The 20377-nt window shown below is 35.9% G+C and overlaps 1 protein-coding gene and 1 long non-coding RNA gene across 3 annotated transcripts in view; both read left to right on the top strand.

Moving 5' to 3' along the window:
* Positions 1-13981, top strand: part of FBN2 (fibrillin 2) — a 125622-nt gene extending 111641 nt beyond the window's left edge. For both annotated transcript variants that reach the window (XM_034410004.3, XM_087886020.1), the window contains exons 54-65: positions 76-198; positions 887-1018; positions 2235-2360; positions 2807-3013; positions 3993-4118; positions 4867-4989; positions 6419-6535; positions 7017-7145; positions 8177-8296; positions 8622-8853; positions 10775-10940; positions 12058-13981. In XM_034410004.3, the coding sequence (XP_034265895.2) occupies positions 76-198; positions 887-1018; positions 2235-2360; positions 2807-3013; positions 3993-4118; positions 4867-4989; positions 6419-6535; positions 7017-7145; positions 8177-8296; positions 8622-8853; positions 10775-10940; positions 12058-12423 (1967 nt within the window). In that variant the 3' untranslated portion in view covers positions 12424-13981. The remainder of the gene's footprint in view (positions 1-75; positions 199-886; positions 1019-2234; positions 2361-2806; positions 3014-3992; positions 4119-4866; positions 4990-6418; positions 6536-7016; positions 7146-8176; positions 8297-8621; positions 8854-10774; positions 10941-12057) is intronic.
* Positions 13982-15724: 1743 nt separating this feature from the next.
* LOC117661943 (uncharacterized) lies at positions 15725-20072 on the top strand. The gene is made up of 2 exons (XR_004590170.3): positions 15725-15814; positions 19846-20072. It is a non-coding gene; the product is annotated as an uncharacterized LOC117661943 (long non-coding RNA).
* Positions 20073-20377: the final 305 nt, after the last annotated feature.

Genomic DNA, 20377 nt, shown 5'->3' with positions numbered 1-20377 from the left:
TGAAAAAAATGATTAATTATAAATTATAAGTATACTATTAAATGCAAGTATATTATTCTGTTTTGTCTTGCTTAGATATAAATGAATGTGCACAAAATCCTTTGCTTTGTGCTTTTCGCTGTATAAATACTTATGGTTTTTATGAATGCACCTGTCCAGTGGGATATGAATTAAGAGAGGACCAAAAAATGTGCAAAGGTAAGGATCTCTTTAGCATGTTAATTGCCAATACAATTTTTATAGAATAATGTATTCTGTAAAGTTTCTGAAATTGAAGCATGACAATTTACTATAGAAGAGAAGGCTATTGATATAATGTCATCTTGTATGAAAGATTGTTGTTGTTAGTTGCAAAGTCGTGTCCTACCCATCGCAACCCCATGGACAACTTTCCTCCAGGCCTTCCTGTCCTCTACTATCCTCTGGAGTCCATTTAAGCTCAGTGACTCCATCCAGCCACCTTGTTCTCTGTCATCCCCTTCTTCTTTTGCCCTCAATCTTTCCCAGCATTAGGCTTTTCTCCAGTTAGTCCTTCCTTCTCATTAAGTGGCCAAAGTATTTGAGTTTCATCTTCAGGATCTGGCCTTCTAAAGAGCAGTCAGGGTTGATCTCCTCTAGGACTGACCGGTTTGATCGCCTTTGTATGAAAGATGGAACTGAGCATTAAAGAATGTATGCAGAATGTATAAAATAATAAAATATGGAATTATTTGGTATTATTAAAAATGTTGTGCCTCATAAATTACTGAATTGCTACATTACATTTCAGTTTGGTTTTTGATAAGGTTACAAGAATCGGGATGGCATTCAATTTCCAATTTAACTCTAGTATTAAAAAAAATAGATTTGTTTTTCTACCATTTATATTATTTTGCTTTCTGAAAAGATCTTGATGAATGTGCAGAGGGTCTACATGACTGTGAATCAAGAGGCATGATGTGCAAAAATCTGATTGGAACCTTCATGTGCATATGTCCCCCTGGAATGACTCGAAGACCAGATGGAGAAGGTTGTATTGGTAGGTACCGAAACTAGGTACTTTACTTTGTTCTCTGTAATTCAGTTAAAAGCAAACAATTTTATTTAATAATTCATTCTTAGACAGTGGTAGTTTTTAATATTGCGTATTTTATTGCTAGGCATTGTAATTGTGTACGGTTGTCATCAGATTATTAGAGAAACAGCTAAAGAATCCAAATAAGGGTTTGTAATACAAATGCAAAAAAGGCTTGTTCATAGGCAGAAGCTGGTAACAGGACTTCTACAGGTTACACAGGATGTATTTACCTTCCACATCCCAGAAACTTAAGACCATACCTTAAGGATTTAACAAGGTATAAATGAACCCATTGATACAGAGTTTCATGCCAGGACTATATATAATTCTGCCTGACAACCTCTGACATTTTAATTTCCACGACTACTAGAGAGGAGAACATTGTCAAGTCAATTTAGAATTGTAAACATAAATGATCTATATTTCCCAAAGGAATCTCATAATAAAAGGGTTACATATATTATGGTTAGAATGTATTGAGTCATTATAAATTGTCATGTGAGAATGAATAGTAATTACATTATCAAGGTAGTGTTGCGGGAAAACAAACAAACTAAGCTGTCATATTTTATCAGCTCTCAGTAGATTTGTAGTTTAAGACACATGGAAAAAATAAACCTGAAAATTTTGTAATATGTAAAATGCACTACTTTTACTACATAACTATAAATATGAAGAATTGTCAATGTTGAAATAATTATGTTTGTTTATTATAAATTACATTATCTTATATTATTTGTATGCTAAAACAAAATTTTTATTTGTTCAATCCAGCTAAAGCTTCAAATAGTTATTCAATAAGTGCATACTTTCATTCGAATCTCTGACTATTTACCATTTCAGTTTTTCAGAAATTTAACGCATATTTGTATCAAAACAGATGCAGATCCCTGTCATGTAGTAATTCTTATCTCTCTGCTTCCCAAAAAAACCCTCGCATTGAAATATTTTAGAAATGCAAGCTTACAAGAATTAAAATCATATCGGTTTTTTTTTTTTTTTTTTTTTGGCACTCAATATAACTGTCTTTCTGAGGTTAGGACTTTTTAGCATTGAAATTTTTTTTAATCGGCTATCATCAGAAGTGTAGCTTTCATTTTGAATTGTGGGAATTACTGTTACTCTTTTTGCTTTTGTGCTATTTCATTTTTTATTTGTTTATTTTCTTGTAATCAAGATGAAAATGAATGCCACAGTAAGCCTGGTATCTGTGAAAATGGTCGTTGTATAAACATTATTGGAAGTTACATATGTGAGTGTAATGAAGGTTTCCAGTCAAGCCCATCTGGAACTGAATGCATTGGCAAGTAAATTTATATTCCTTAATTTCTATGTCTGTTTGTCTATAGTTTGTAGGTGCTACTGACAAGAATAAAGATATCTGTTTGCAACTTAAAATAGGGCTGTTGTTTTTTCACAAAAAGCAATCTTTACTAACTTTATTATTATTAGAATGCTACAATCATTTTTAAAAATTTACTTTGATGTAAGAGATATAAATTATCAAATGTTTTGAAATAAACAAATGTTTTGAGTTAAAAGTTACTATATGTGAAGTGCTAAGCCGTTATCATAGCTAAAAATCTTCATTTTATTTCATGAAATATATATTTAGATGCTATTTTTATGAAAATATTTTTTCCAAAATATGACTACCCTAGAATCATGATTGAAAAATGAGAAATTATTTTAACAGAATGAAATGCTTCTTACTTAAACGTATGTTATTTCTCCACATTCATTACACAGACAACCGACAAGGTTTCTGCTTTGCTGAAGTCTTGCAGACAATGTGTCAAATGGCTTCCAGTAGCCGTAATCTTGTCACCAAATCAGAATGCTGTTGTGATGGTGGAAGAGGATGGGGCAATCAGTGTGAGATTTGCCCACTCTTAGTAACAACTCAGTACAAAAAGCTGTGTCCACATGGTCCAGGATACACCACTGATGGAAGAGGTATTCTTTGTGGAATCTTCAGACAAGTTTCCTTTTTCTAACTAGGAAGATGAAGATATATAATATTGCCTTAGTATCCCTAAAGATATCTTGATTTTGAAAATAGAAGAATATTGTGGTATACTTTAGCTGTATTGCTTAGCAAACAATTTCATGTGCAGTGAAATTTTCCTATACAGTTAATAATTAAAATGGATTATTTGTATTGATTTAGATTATAGAGATTATTCATTGATAAACAGCTAGAAAATTCATTGTTAATAAATTGTCCAACCTTCCCAATCTCAAGAGAACATACAACAAAATGTTTATAAATTAGACAGTAGACTGCTGCTACTGGTCTTGGCTTTTCCCTACTTTCTTCCCCTTCAATCACTTCTGCCTAAAACATGCTGTTTCTGTATAGAAGTGAACCATCCAAAAATTGGCACTTCTTTTGCACATCTCTACCAAGTTTTAATATTCTAGTAACATTGAAACAATCGATACTAATTGTTGCGAATAAAACTAGTAGGCATCATATTGAAATACTATAAAGTGAAATGCTTAAACAATTTAGGACGTTCTATTGGCTATGAGTGAGACAGAAGTAGAAAAGTTCTGCTGAGGTTTGGTGGAAAAGGATGGTGCTGTAGGGCTTCTTTTTTTATGGGAAAAAATTCTCGCATTTGAGAGCAGTGGGTAGAACAATGATTACGATAGGTGCTACACTTTTATTTAAAAAATTATTCTGAATTTTTCAGTAGCTTTTAACTCTTAGTACACCCTCATTTTCATTCTGGCTAAAACAGTACTGGCTTCTCTGCTGGTGAATCATTTTGTCCATAGATAGAAAGGTTTTACACTTTGATACCTACAAAAAAACTTATAGGGATATGGCTATATAATTAATTTATATTTGTTTAATGGCATGTATTTCATTAACAGTAAGCAATTACATGCCAAAATAAAAAAATACATTTTATTTTTTATTCCATAGATATTGATGAGTGTAAGGTCATGCCAAATTTATGTACACATGGCCAATGCATAAACACCATGGGTTCCTTCAGATGTTTTTGTAAAGTTGGCTATACTACTGATATAAGTGGTACTTCTTGTGTGGGTAAGTTATAGCCTTTATGGTTACTTCTATATTGTAGTATATTATTATATCTATATTATAACTCGTTACATTTTCCATTTTGTGATTTAAAATATTGTGCTATACAGCCTCAAGCTTTGTATTTACTTTTTCATCAGATATAGAAAGTTCCCTTCAATTATATTCCTGATTCAAGACTCTCTCGTGTTAGTAGGAATAGTAACTTAATGCCTTTTAATATAGTCCCTGTATTATGATCAAAAATGGTGTTCTTGTTCTGTAGAGAGCCAAAGCTTGGAATTGGGAAGTGGGATTAATGTCATAAATTACTTTAAGCAAGATAGTATTTCCTTCCAGTGCCTTTGGATGTATTTTTTTATGAAGATTGGAAAGTAGTAATATCACTGTGATTTATCATGTGGGAATTTGGGACTTAAACTTACATAGCTTCCTATATGAACTGTAAATTTGATATTGTGAGTTTAAACTTTCTTGAAATATTTTTTCTCAATCGTTTTACAAATTTGATTGCAAATGCTGAACTCTAAATTGAGCTGAAGGATTTTTTCCCCCATTACTAAGTGAGAACTTCAAAATATTTATTGCCTATCAGGTTGGTTGGCCTTTTTGCACTATGATGAATCTTGTCTTTAACCATATTTCGTTTTTTAAATAAATTTTAGTCTATTAGGCATTGTCCCCCAGTTTTATTTTGAATCCAATATTGTGGAATTAATTAAACTTGAATATGAATTATTCCTGTAATTAGATCTTGATGAATGCTCCCAGTCTCCCAAACCATGCAATTTTATCTGCAAGAATACTGAAGGAAGCTATCAATGTTCATGCCCACGGGGCTATATCCTCCAAGATGATGGAAAATCCTGTAGAGGTAAAAAGATTGAGTAACTTAGTAGATTTTCTACCCAATTAATTTATTATGTGATACAATCATGTTTTATATCAACTATCAAAACAATAATATTAAATGTGGCCCATTTGGATTCAATCCCAAAGGTCATTTTCAAGAGGCAACTGGACTTTTTTTGAAGACATTTCACTTCTCATCCAAGAAGCTTCTTCAGCTCTTCATCTTCTTCAGAGAGATGAAGAAGCTTCTTGGATAAGAAGTGAAATGTCTTCAAAGAAAATAATGATAAAATCATGGAGTTCAGTTACACCTATATTGGATTGTTTATATCAGGGGTGCTTAAATTCAGCCTGTGAGGCCACCTGGAAATATCAAAGGACCGGCCCACACTGCCTCTGACGGCTAAAATGGGCTGCGCCTCATTTTCACCTTCCATGGCCTCCTGCAGCACTCTGCCAGCTGAAAATGGACCAAAATTGGACCCGAAAACAGGCTGAAAAATGAACCAAAAAGGGGTCGAAAAATGGGGTGAAAAACAAACCAAAAAGGGCCCCCAAAAAACGGGCTCAAAATGGACCCGAAAATGGCCGGCAGAGTGCTGCAGGGGGCCATGGAGAGTGAAAATAAGGCACAGGGGTGCCACAAGCGGACCCCGTGTGCCCTGTTTTGGCCAGCAGGGTGCTGCAGAAGACATCTGTCCTGCCCACTGCCCTTCCCCGCCGGCCCGCGGAGAAATACAATGCTGATACGGCCCTCGAAGAAATCCAGTTTGACACCCCTGGTTTAAATATTCCAGTTCTATGGGCAAATGAGTAAAGACCGTGCCATTATTCCATTCTTACTGAACTTTTTTGTGGGTTTTTGAAGATGTTTCTCTACACACAAATCCTTAAGGAAGCATTACTCAGGGAGTTCTGATCTTTTATGCTTTTGCAGGGATGCCATTCCCATCATCCTGACCCATTATAAAGGAAATGCTCACCAAACTCACTATCTGTCCAAATGACAGCAGGACAGGCCAGTTGCCAGCATCCACTTCTCTGAAAATAATACAGGGCAACACAGAATATGGGGTATTAACAAAATTAGGATCTTGAGAATTCCAAAAAAGGACAATTTATGAGAAAGCGAGAGATTGGATTTTTCTAGGCAAAATTGATAAGGAACAAATGTCTATGGTGGGTGGGGGTGGCTACTCAAATGATGCATGAGTGCCATACAACTGTAGGACAAGCTCCACCTTTTTATTATATGCATTGTGATTCTGCATGCATGTTTGTAAGGGGTGGCACTTATACTATGGCATTTTTTGTGTTGAATCAAAGAGAGCCTTTTAGTTAATTCACTGCATTTAAAAGCAATTTTGATTGCTCCAACAGTGTTATTAAATATTAGATTAAATAATTATGTTGCCTTCATTTTAAAAGAAATAAACACCTTATTTTTTCAGATCTTGATGAGTGTCAAACTAAACAACATAACTGTCAATTCCTTTGTGTCAATACTCTGGGGGGATTCACATGTAAATGTCCACCAGGTTTCACTCAACATCATACGGCCTGTATAGGTAAGAGATTAATGTTGTTGTTTTTCATGAAAAACATGTAACATTTCTCTGATCTTCTTAGCAACAAACAGGTCTAATAATAAGATTAATAATCAGATTAATATGATTTAATGAGAAAAAGATTAAGATGAGAATTTGATCAATTCCACTTGACATATATCTTTCCATTTATTGATCTTTATCATATATCCCTTGCTATTTGCAACCTCTTTCACGTAGAGGGACATTGTGAAACATTCTCAAAGTGAAACCATAATTTTCCTATATTGCTTGCATGGATAGTATACAATAGGTACAAATAGTTTTCATTGTATATTATAATGAAAGCTAAAAGCCATGATAATATTTGAAATTGAGAGCATGTCTTTATGATACTAAGAATATCAATTATGAATACAATTCAGCAAAAAAAAATCATACATAGCATTCTTTAGTTTTCTTTTGTATCTGATTCATAAAAAAATGAAATGTCATTTTGTAGATAACAATGAATGTGGATCACAGCCTTCACTTTGTGGATCAAAAGGAATCTGTCAAAATACTCCTGGAAGTTTTGCCTGTGAATGCCAAAGAGGTTTCTCTTTAGATTCCACTGGATTGAACTGTGAAGGTAATAAGTTGTGAAAACTGTGAGTGCATAAATTACATACCAAAGAGATATTTCCGGAAATTGCCAATCATTATTTAATAATCATATTTGTATCTGTTAGACTTGTCATGTGATTAATTGGCATCTTTATTATTCACAGGAACTCTTTTAACTCTTAGTGTTACTGGAATTTTGTCATTTATGTGTGGCAGAGCTACTGAAATATAGATTGGAGGACAATTTTCAATTTTTGATTGATTATGTGCCATCAAGTTGTTTTGAGCTCCTATTACCACATAGATAGATTTTCTCTACCACATAAATAGATGACAATCTATCCCTAACTTGTTCCTTCAGGTCTCCTAACAATTGTCACTGTAACCGAGTCCATCCACATTGCTGTTGGTCTTAGCACTGTGAGGAACAGAGAGTGTTTTTGCTTCCTGAATGGATTGCTTTAGTTGTTTTGTATTTTACTGTTATTTTAATTTCATAAAGCTTTCCAGAATCCTCTGGAATGGGATGGCCTACAAATTCAACAAACAAATATACAAAAAAGGGAAAATAAAAAAGAATGGCTGAAATGTACAAAATATGTCATAAATCTTCCATCCTTTCATTTACCTGAAAAAGGACCTATTTTTCCTTTTCTCAACAGCCCACAAGTAAACTGAACTTTCTAGCTAACCATGTACAATTATTATTCCCATACCCACCCTCAATAAAGCAGCCACTTCTCCTAAATACTGAATGGCTACTGGTAGGGCTTCCCTCCTGGCCCTTGATTCATAATTATCCTTAAGTGGGAAGCAAGAGAAAACTGAAGCATTATTTTCTCTGGCTTGTAATGGTGCAGAGGATTTTTACAGCTTGAATCTACTTTTCTACTAATAAAAACTTTAATAATAACAATCCTTTGCATGTTAACTCAGAATAAAATGTCATTGTATGATATGGAATTGTTTTTCTAAACGTATATACACAAAATTTAGTAAATTGTTTACTACTTTATTCTTTTACCTTTTTCTTTGTTTTAATATCTTTATTTATAGATGTGGATGAGTGTGATGGAAATCACAGATGCCAACATGGCTGCCAAAATATTCTTGGTGGCTACAGATGCAGCTGCCCACACGGATATATCCAGCATTATCAGTGGAATCAGTGTGTGGGTAAGAAACTCACTTTACATAAAGAGTGCTAGAATTGATACAAGGTAGAGAATAAAAATGGTGTACAGAAACACCAAATTAGTTTATTTTATATCATTTAATCCTTCATGTTGCTAGTTGTTATACCAACCCCTGCTATTAAAATGAAATATATTTATTTTGTTATTCCGGGTTCTTTAAAACAACACCAATTTCTGTATGCCAATCTTAAAAAAGAAAACTAGGAAATACGTTTATTAGCCTTAGAAATTAGTCACTACTGTAACAAGCTCTCCCTTGATAAAATCTGTATACTTAAAAAAGTATGTTTTTAATTGCCCAACAGATGAAAATGAATGCTCAAATCCTAGCATTTGTGGTTCAGCTTCATGCTACAACACTCTAGGAAGCTACAAATGTGCGTGTCCCTCTGGATTTTCTTATGATCAGCTCAATAGCGCATGCCACGATGTCAATGAATGTTCTTCTACTAAGAATCCCTGCAATTATGGCTGTTCCAATACTGAAGGCGGATACCTCTGTGGCTGCCCTCCAGGTTACTACAGAGCAGGGCAAGGGTAAGTAGTTGATGGTGGCAGACTTCCTGCATCTTTTACAAAACTGTGAGGAACTAACATATTTTAGTATGAAGCAATTTCCGCTATCTTGGAAGAGTCAAATCTCAATTCATTAATAAAGTTAATATTTTCTACTAGTGAAGTCTGTGATCTGTGATCTATGATTTCATATTATGCTTTCATGAAAGATTGAATGTTTAAAACAGTTATTAGAGAGAAACTATAATTTGTGTTCCTCCGCAAAAAAGGAATGTATCTGTAACATCTGTTCTAGTCAATCCCAATTCAGTGCTGATTATCATCACTTTTTTAAGCAATACTACCAGCCAGTTACCAACTCATTTGCTCTACTGTTCTCCAACTTGCACTGAATTTAGGCTATTCCAGTTAGGTTTTTGTAAGACAAATCATGTACCTCTTGTTTAAACATAAAATATTTATGAAACTGAATAAGATGGCAGCCGTAGTGCTTACACTGGAACTATACAGAGTTTACAATGTGTAATTCAGATTAAATGAAAATTAAATATGTGAACTGGATCCAGAGTAAAACCACCACTGACAGAATAGCCTTTTTCAGCAGGAGTAGATTTAATCAGTAGAGTTTTTCAGCTGCCTAATTATGTAAGAGATAATAGTCTTATTTTCTGTGGTATCGTATGCCTCCTCTCCAACGTTGTTGAATCATTTTGATCCAATCCTAGAAGTTGCTTCCCTTACAGCATGCCCACAGTCATTGATTACAATTTAGTGGTTAGCAATTGGCTTGCAATTACAGATAGACCTCATTTAATGACCATTCGTTCAGCAACCATTAAATATTACTATGGCGCTGAACAAAGAGATTTTTGAACAGCGCCCGAATTTACAGTTGTTGCAGCACCCATGCAGACACAGGATTGTGATCTGGGCACTTAGCAACTCATTCACACTTAGGACGGGTTGCCAAGTGCCCTGCAATCATGTGATCGCCATCGGCAAACTTCCCTGCTGGCTTTTCCAGAAAGTCTACAAGATCTCAAGCTGTTGCTGCCTGGTTGATTCCTGAAGGCTGGCTGAAAAAGGTCCATCCAAAATCTAAGAGTGGATTTCAGGACAGACCTTTTTCAGCCAGCTCCTTGAGAGAAAAAAAATGCTGCTTGTCTCTTTGACAAACAGGAGGGAAACTGCAGCACTGGGTTGGAAAAAAAGAAGCTAACAAATTCCCTTCTGTGCACAAAGGGGAGCTGCCTGTCCCCGTTGGTCAGGTAGTTCTTTTGCTTCGTTTGCTTAACAACCACAGCTTGGAAAGTCAGAGTGCAGACATAAAGTTGAGTCAGATCATGTGGTGACCTGCTTTACGGCCACCATAACTTATGACCATAATTCCAAAGCTAATGTTGGAATATATCATCATTATCCAGGAAGGTATTTACTGTATCACATCACCTTGAATGACGACACTATACAATTTCTTATTTTCATATATAAAATATCAGTAATGTATATTGAGAACCTTGACAATAAAAATATATTTAATTCCATTTACATTACCTTTTTAAATATATCAGTGACTTGCCACTCTGCAGAAAGAAATGGAAATTTATTCCTTTGTCTTACATATTTTTGTTCTATTTGTGTTAGTATCACTGCTTTTGTTTTGTTTTGTTTTGTTTTGTTTAATAGGTATGTAATATACATAAAAAGTTTAGAAAGGAATAAGTCCCTCCCTAAAGCTAAGTTACTAACAAAGGTGAAAAGTAAAAGATTGAAAACATTGAGAAGAAAATGCACAATTAAAGTATGCATTTTGTTTGTACAAAATGATTACAGCTTGTGTTTTTATCTGCATAACAAATCATTCTTTTTTCTTATGAATTATCAACCTGGCAACAAAAAGGCTTCTTTCTCCAGGTGCTAATATTATGACATTATTTACCAGGCACTGTGTCTCCGGTATGGGATTTAGTAAAGGGCAGTATCTACCAGTGGATCAAGGTGAAGAGAATGCTTTGTCCCCAGAAGCATGTTATGAGTGTAAAATTAATGGATATTCCCAAAAAGACAGCAGGAAGAAAAGAAGCCTCAATCAATCTGAGCCTGTAGAGGTAAGCAAAAACTGCCCAACTGATTTGCACTAGCTGTTCCAAAACCAGATCTAAACAATATCATCCACTGAATTTGTCAGAATCTCTCAATTCTTGACTGTTTTTTCATGCTTCATGGTTATTCTCACCATTAGTCATTAATCATTATTACTGCAATGAAATTCCAGTGCATAATGGAATAGATATTGTATGCAATGAATCAAACATTCACTGCAGTTTATATAATTTGCCTAATTATAATTATGGTAATGGTATAAATGTCTTAATGTGTGCAGAGATCAATCATCACACAAATGACGCAAAGTAAGATTTTGTGCCATTTGATTATGTCATCACAGATGATGTAAACCTCCATAGTGATAAACTTTCCAATTTATCATATATTTGTGGATATCACACAAACTTTCCCCACAACTGTTTTATTAAAATGAAAGAACAGTGAAATGAGATTTTCTCATCTGGGGTGGGAATTACTTCATGCTGACCTTCCTCTAGATAAAAACTTGGTTTAGTTGATATTTAACACCATGTATGCTTTGCTCCTACTAACTGACAAAACATAGGAAATGAAATCTCACACATCTGAAGGCCTGAGTGTGAGGAAGGTTGCTTTGGTGATATGATAAAAGTATGTTGATCAGTGTCCTTGGAGATTCTCAAACATCCAGGTCACGATTGTCCCAAAGGTGCTTTTTCAAAAGGCAACTGGACTTTCTTGTTTTTTCCTTGAAAACGTTTCACTTCTCATCCAAGAAGCTTCTTCAGCTTCTGTGTTGATCAGTATTTCTGATCAGGTCCTACGCAAATTCTATATTTTCCTATTGAATAAATTACCCAGTAAATTAGTAGAGCACAAAAGATGATATTTAGACTTATTTCTGTAAAATTCATGTTGGATGAAATATTCTGGAAGAATGGTAGATGTCCATTAGATGGGCCATACATGATCCGAAATGCAGTTTCTGGACCCGAGGTCTTGGTACCATTCTAGAGCCAGGTAGCAGCAATGATGGAAAATAAGATAATTAATGATCTATGGTTAAAAAAAAAAGTCTAAACAGAAATATTGAGGTTTGCCTACACCTTTTGCCCTTACCTTTGCTTTCTGGTTTAACAGATCAGTTTGGAAAGTTTGGACATTGATCTTCCATTGAAGATGAGATTCAGCGTAACTGGCCTTGGCAATAAAGAACATATATTAGATCTCATGCCTGCAATAGAGAGCCTCACAAATCACAACCGCTACGCTATCTCCTTTGGTAATCACAACAGCACCTTCCGGATACACCAGAAAGATGGGCTCAGTTATCTTCAGGTTGCTAAGAAAAAAGCCACAGTTGGTATTTACACACTGGAAATAGTTAGCATTCCTCTGTACAAAAAGGAAGAACTAAAGAAATTGGAAGAAAGCAACGAGGACAACTACCTCCTAGGAGAACTTGGAGAAGCTCTTAAAATGAGACTTTGGATTGAACTCTATTAAAACCTTCCTTCCTCACTCCCATCATGAAGGATTCCCTTCTCTTCACGCATCATATCATATACTTTGGTTTTGAAAGCTTTAAAGGGGTCGGTAACTTACTTTTTCAGAAGACCCAAAATTGCAAATAGTGACCTCTGCATCCTTCTGTCCTGAATAAGACTGAAGAACAGACCTCAACCTTTCTATTACCAAAACCTTGATAACAATGCCAACAATCATGATTACTATATTGTCTATATAATCTCAATTTTAAATATATATTTTTTAAAAAAAGAAAATGTGGTGCTTAAAAAATCATATATGGCACTAAACGGCACAAAATGTGAGTTACTTTTTTTTTCCTATAAGCACTCTAGCATATTGATGATTTTGCTGTAGTTCCTAAATTAAAAATAGAGATTTTATTTATTTTTAATGCAATAATATATGGAGAAATTAACAATCTGTGTTAAAAAGGAAAAAGAAAACACTTGCTTTTCTTTGCAATTTTATGGATTTGAACTATTACATGTATTAGGTATTTTAGAAAAAAACAGAAACGAATAGATTGAAAAAGTTTCCTCTCAGTCTTGTGCCTATTATCCACAAAGCATTTTTTTAAAAAAATCACGTGATCAAATGAGCACTGTAATATAATACCCAAGGGCTTTCTTTTCCCTAGGCAAGATATTTAAATAATGCATTATCTTAAATAACCATGATCAGAATTTCAATTTTAAACTTGGTGCTGATACTCAACATGCACATCATACAAACTAGATTTTTCTATCAGAGAAGACTATTCACGGAAATGATGCACAACCACTGTAACAAAATACCTGGAATGTTTGTGATATCCTTGGTATCGCAAGCCAACCCGTACTGTATTTCCTTCAGGTAACCTCACTATATCACACAAACCTCATTAACTACAACAAAAGGTGCTTGACATATTTGCATTACTGTAGGCAGCTGATTTACAAATCATGTATTCTTAGAAGGGAACATCTGTTTCATTCTAAGTGGTGCTGGCTTGAATTCATCCTGAAATAAACATGGCTGAGCTATTGCAGAATTGTCATATGTGTACACTATTCATGCTGCATGGAAAAAACACATATTGGAAAATAAGAATGTTCATTAATGCTGTAGTTATACACAATATGTCTCGTTTTATCATAGCCTATTTTATAAGTTACCTTTGTACAATGTGTTGGCATTTAGTTTAGTGTGTTTTTTATTTTTGTTTTAATTTGTCATTTAATAAGTGTATGTCACCATGGTGCTATTAAATAATAACTTGTACTTGTTACAGGTCATATAAAAAAGCCTCACATGTGAACCAACACAAAACACATTCCATGCCTGCTTTTCCTCTTTTTTTTTAATCTGTACTGATCAAAAATTGCCAGAAGTTATGCTCACTGTTTTGGTTCATACTCTGTATTTTCTGTGTATTTTCTTTTATGAAAAAAGAAAACTTTGTAAATTGCATTTTGAAAAAAAAAACAGTATTATTTTGTTGGTCTTTGTATTAATACAGCATCACTTTTCCTGAAATAAAACTTATTTTCCGATAGCTGCATTATTTTGTTTTGATATGGGGAGATAGTCAACCTTATAACATTAGGAGTGAATGATGATGTGTTTTCTCTCCTTATTTTCAATTTTGCAGAACTTACACAGGATTATCATTGTTTTCTGAGTGAATTGTAGCACTTTTCCTGAGACACAACTGAAAAATATTAGTGTGAAATATAGGGCAGATGGAAAGTATGAAAAAGGGCTCAACTTTTACATTGTGGGTCAAAGTATATTGGGAATCTGAATAATGAATTCAGTTAATGACTTGGTAATTTTATTTAAGAGACTGTGTTAAGTGGTGCCCCTTAATTAATCACTTATGTGATCTAATCCGCACATGTAGAAAGAGCAATAATTTCCAAGACCGGAGACTTCTTTCCCTGCAGAGCACAGAGGAAAAGGCAGGAAGAGTAGGGCTAAGGAAGGAAGCGGAACGGAATAACCCACCAAGGCCAACTCACTCAGGGACAACTTGCTGTGGGACAATTCAACAATTCAATTTAATTTAAAATAATTTTAAAAAATATTTAAATTTTTGTCATTTGCATTTCATTTTGTCCCTCCTTTTGCATCCTTTCTTTAATGATTCTATTCCACCAATTCTTAAATATTTTGTAATTCTTGTCCTGCGGTGAGTTGACTGTGATGAGTTAAGCGCAGAAAGTTGGTTGTGGCAAATTGGCCATAGTGAGTTGGCTGCAGTGAGTTGGCCATGGGAAGTTGTCCTAGGCCCAGAAGGGAGGCCCTCTGCCTTGGTCCCAGCATTTAGTGGCATGACAGCTCTGGTCTCCCTCACATATAGGACCCACAAGACCATACCCATATAGAAAGGACTTGAAGATTCCCATCCCATGAGGGCTACTTGGTGGCTGTCCTGACAATCTGATTGTTAAGGACCTTAAAAGCAAGTTTTTACTCAGAGATCATTCAGGAGGCCAATGGGCTCCTTACAACACTTATGTTTTATTACATAGGATTCTAAACCTTGAGCCTTATGAAAAATAGGTAGTGTATACAAAATGACTATTTCTGGCAAAGCACTGCTAGACAATTCATAAAGCTTCTGATACTTGTCTATTCTGAAGGCTAGCAGAATCATAGGTAGAAGGATGTGAGTCATGTGGGGCCCTGTGTTTATTTTTTTAAAATGGTGATAACAGATTGAAGCTAGCCATGCCTCCCCCTGAACAAAAGCATCCTTTGTATTCTGAAGGAGGAGGCAAGACAGACCAGGCTTCAAGGTCAGCTATCTTCTTGCATCAGTGTTCTCAGTTTGGCAGGGAAATATTTCCTTAATTATCAACAACAGATTTAATGAGCTTTTATTGATTTAACACTTCCAATTTACCTACATCTATAAAACATACCCGTACTTTAAATATGTTTAAGAGCAGCCAAAGTATATTAAATCATAGAAATTATTGCTGGAGCTTTGTAAGTTATACTTTTTAAATACCTGTTAGTTTGTTTTTTGAAGAGCTTCTAATTTTATTGTTTGGAACAGAATATGATCCAAGTTGCTGTAGTCCTGGATATTTACAGGATTGCTGCTTTTGTCAAAATGGCTAAGTAGTGTGGCACTGTTGTGCTGTGAGCCCCTCCCCCTTTTATAGGTACATGCAAAACAATGCAATGTCAAATGTGTGTGCTTGTGTCACAAAGGCCTGATTTGGTTTCCATCTTTCTGCCCCTGCACACTGTCCTCTTCCCAGATGCTGGCTCTCAGAGTAGCCCTGAAAGAACAAATTGGAGACACAGAAATTGAAAGGCCAATTTGGAAAGAAGGGACGTTTATAAGGAATGATGAAGATGAACTGATCATCAGCAGGTAAAGCAATGTGAGGAATCCATCACTAAAGGGGTCTTAGGGGGTCTTAAGGGGTCCTTGGTGCTCTTTGAGTTTGGTTGTTTTCTTGCAGATGTTTCATTACTCCAATTAGGTAAGATCATCAGTGCATTGAAGACGCAAGAAAACAACCAAGCTCAGACCCTAAGGACACCACATTTCATCCCTGAGTTCCAAATATTCTCCTTTATTGGATCACTAGTCTTTTCCAGAAATCAGAATGAGGCAAAGCAAATGATAATCTTTTAATCCTTGAACTTTCTTCTACTCCCCCAAACTATTCTTTTCACTGGGGCCCAATTGCAAGGAACACTCTAATGGGGGGGGGATTAGTATCTGTCCTCTTTCTCCTTTCCCTGTATAGTATTTTAGCTACATGTTAAAAAGATGCTTCCACTTTCAGTGCAGCTACTCTGGCAAATGACAATGGAATTTTGTAGAGCCCAGGAACCAGGCTGGTAGGGTTAAAATCACCCACGGCATTCCAGGTAAATGGAAAGTTAGTGAGAATGACCTTACTTTTAAGAATTAAATCCAGATTTCAACACACCTGTTGTGCATTTATGCTGTTCTTTATACCTATTCTTATTGCATTGAGTAAGCCTGAATGTCTGCCTTTGCAGGTGAAAATGTAGCAAATTGATTATAATTATCAGTGTCTGTAGCACTTCCAAGCCCATTATTGCCACCTAACCTGGCAAATTATCATGGTAGCTAAGAATTATGGGAAATGTAGGCCAACCTAGGTGGAAGTGTATTCTTTACATTCAGTTCAGTTTTCAAATTGTACCTGGTAATGCACAGAATCAGGTTCTACTTCATTCTTCTCTTCTTCAAAGACTTAAAATAGTTGGCTGCACTTGGCCCTACCTTTATTTAAATGGGTGCCTCCTTTGCTTTTGAAAACAGCACAAGGAGTTTGAAAAAAATGCTGGCTTTGGAATTTAAAGGCAAAGAATCACCAGCATTTTCTCAGCAAATGCTGGAGAAGGTGGGATGAGCCGTGCAAAGTTATCTACACTACAAATGATCTTGAATGTTCTGTTCTGAGAGAATGGTTGCTTTATTTGGATTAAATATTTAATATTAATATTAGTTCAATGACCCTTCTCTCCTGTGCTTAATCTAAAGACATTGGCAGAAACTCCTCATATGATCTCAGATCTTTTTTAGCCTGAATTTGTATACATTGATTATTTTAGTTCAGTTGTAGCTCTTGGTTGGTTAAACATGCATATGAGTTCAGGTAGACTTCTAGAACAAAAAAAAAAAGTTGCCTTAGAAACTGAGATATGAGGGAATTGTCACACTTCAAATGTCTATATTTCAATGTATGTTTTTCTGAAAGCACAACAAAAGTAATTCTTACCTGTTCTATAGAATTGGAATTAACAAAGATTTTCCTGAATATTGTATAGGTATTTACTTATTTAATTTATATACCGCCCTACTCCCGAAGGACTCAGGGTGGTGAACAGCCAAACAGTAAAAATACATAGATACAAAATTTAAAAACAAAGTAAAATCGAATTAAACAATTTGGCCCAAACAGATTAAAACCCCAATCATTTAAAAAACCGATTAAAATTTGCATAATTAAAAAGAGGGAAAAGATTAGGCCAGGCCTGCCTGGTGGAATAAAAAGGTTTTAAGAGTGCGGCAGAAGGTGCGCAGATCCGGGATCCTCCGTATCTCCGGGGGGAGCTCGTTCCAGATAGTAGGTGCCCCCACAGAGAAGGCTCTCCCCCTAGGGGCCGCCAGTCAACATTGTTTGGCCGACGGCACCCAGATGAGCCCCTCTCTATGAGAGCGTACCGGCCGTATAGGTAGTGCTGGCACTAAAGGAATAATTTCAGTTTGATGACTTTGCTGAAAACCTTATGCAGGCTATAATACAAAAGTCTAGGTATTAAACTAACAGAGGTTCATTGCATTGATATATATATTATTCAATGCATGGAGGGTACAAAATGTGATAACCACACAGTGGGGTCAGTGTCTATAGTTTGATATTAAAATCGAAATAAGCAAAGTTTGTAGGATTTTTCTCTGACCACAAGATGGCGTTTGACAACTTCCATATAACAGTGTTCTCAATTTTTGTTTCCCGCTCGACATACTATCTGATTCATTTCAAACTTGACATACTATCTGGTTCAGTTCAATTGGCCTCTCCATTCCTGCATAGACAGGAGTGGAGAGGCCCGTTGAGAGATGCTTCTAGCAACCTTGCTGGAAGGGAAAACAAATTGGAGGAGAGATAAAAAGGACTTTCCCTATCATTCTTCAGAAATATTTTCACTCTAATTCTGCACACACACAAAAAAAGACAATAAAACAATATTGAATATTCAAAAAAACCCCAAAAACCTAACAACCCAACAACAACCCCAAATTGGCAAGCTTATATAGCCCAGGTAGCAAGTTCATACCTGCTCCTTTTTCCTGGAAGAAATTTAAATGCAATGGAAGGCTAACTTTGAGCCTACATTCCACTCCAATATAAGCCTAGCATCCTCCAAAGGGAAGTCTAGGTTTGAACCAGAACATAGGAGTTCATCGTTACTACTGTCTTTCTCTTCTTCTTTATTCTAAGGCAAGCTACTAGAGAAGGACTAGCAAGGTCTACCACTCATTCGCTCTGGTATCCATAGTGTGGTTATCCAGCCAAATCTGTAACGCCATCGCTCACATACACCTTCCCCGCTCCTGAGGGAAAATTGTCGTGCTCTAGTGTTCCCCATTTTGGATGAACAAACCAGCCCTGCAGTGATTTCAAAGCATGCTACTCAGCAGATGACCTTCTATCTCTAGATTGCTGTGAATGCTGTCATTTGGGGCCACAGGCAAAGTCAGGGAAATGAAATGTCAGTTGAAGATTCAAATCCCATGATGCTTCAGTCCCTTCATGATCTATGGGCCACAAGACATAGCAAGTCAGCGTAAATTTCAATTTTTTTTAAAAAAACTTGCCTTTATTATTTTTATAAATAACTCAAGGTAGTGAACATATCCAACACACATTCCTCCTATTTTCCCCACAGCAATAACCCGGTGAGGTGAGTTGGGCTGAGAGAGAATGACTCAGAATGGCCCAGTCACCCAGCTGCCTTATATGCCTAAGGTGGGGCCAACCTTATACTGGCTATCTGCCTGCTATAAGAGGTAGCTAATGTGAGGTTATTTCCTCCTGCCTCTTCTCAGCCATGTGGGGCATGGAATGTAGTTAGCTCAGTGCTAGGTGCTGCCTATGCTTATAAATCATGTTCTGCTACAGTTAAAAACCTGCTTCCTAATTGTTGCTCTGAGTAAGATTCTCCCCCTCAGGAATGCTCACAAGTCCACAGAGAAAGCTTCAGCCTCCAACAAGATGCAGGTGGTTAGCCAACGTTGCTAAGCAGGTGAAAGAATAAAATAAATAGCAGCTTAGTTTTTCCCTATGGCCCAGCTTAGTATTTGAATAGGAGGAGGATTTGCAATTTTAGATTCAGAGCTCATGACCGGAAACATATCTATCCTGAAACCTGTTAAACCAGGGATGTCAAACTCACAGCCCGCAGCCCAGATGTGTCACGCGCTGGCCATGCCCAAAGGGGAAAAAAGTTGTGATAAGTTACGAGTCGTCATGAGTTTGACACCCCTGTGTTAAACCATACACTAACCAGACTAGAGCTGAAAAGGCATTTATTTATAATTCTGCATAGATTTGTGAATCACTGGAATATTTTGCTGAACTCGTGGGTTAAAACTAAATGCAGAATTCTTTTGCATCTTAATGAATAGAACTGGGTTTTTGTAGAACTAAACTACATCAGCTGAAGATGACGAGAATTAATGGGAGAAAAGCAAACAGGAACAGAGAATTTTATATTTAAGTCTCACAAAGAAAAAACTGAATACAAAATATGAATGTAAAGCAATCAGAGTTTGATTTTCACAAGACGTATTGCAATAATACAATAAAACATGATTATAGATCATCTGAATTTTTAAAAAGCATTAAACTTTTATAGGAACTGCATAATTAACCACCAGTTCCAGCTCAGTGAAACTGAGCATGAAGCTGAGGAAGGAGGTGGTTGCAATGCAACACACACTGTATCAAAGACAAGCCAGGAGTGCTGACCGGCTCTATCTCAAGGGACTGTGGCCCTCCAATGGAAGAGCAGTGGAGTGCCAAATGAGGTCAGGAAAGAGGATTTTAAAATGCCATTAAATAAAATTGAAGGATGCAAGTACAGCAATGACTGGAAAATATATTTTCCTGGGACTGGAAATGTGCTTCTTTATAGGCTTGTAAATAAAGCAATTGTGATGGCTCTAGAAGTCTCAAGTGCGTTTAATTCCCATTTTTGTGTGTGGATAGTTATTTTGAATTATTTTAACTATTGGCACTCATCCATAATGTTGGGAAACAGCACAGATGGCACAATCCATGTACTGTTAAAATTACGCCCCCCCCCCCGAAAAAGTGCCTCAAACAATTTCTAGATGTTGTAAAACCATGGCTATGTTTGCCTGTATTGAAAATGCAGCAGATGAGAA

This window comes from Pantherophis guttatus, chromosome 2 (assembly GCF_059756535.1).
Source record: "Pantherophis guttatus breed Tessera chromosome 2, ASM5975653v1, whole genome shotgun sequence".
NCBI lineage: Eukaryota > Metazoa > Chordata > Lepidosauria > Squamata > Colubridae > Pantherophis > Pantherophis guttatus.
This window is presented reverse-complemented; position numbering and strand designations above follow the sequence as displayed.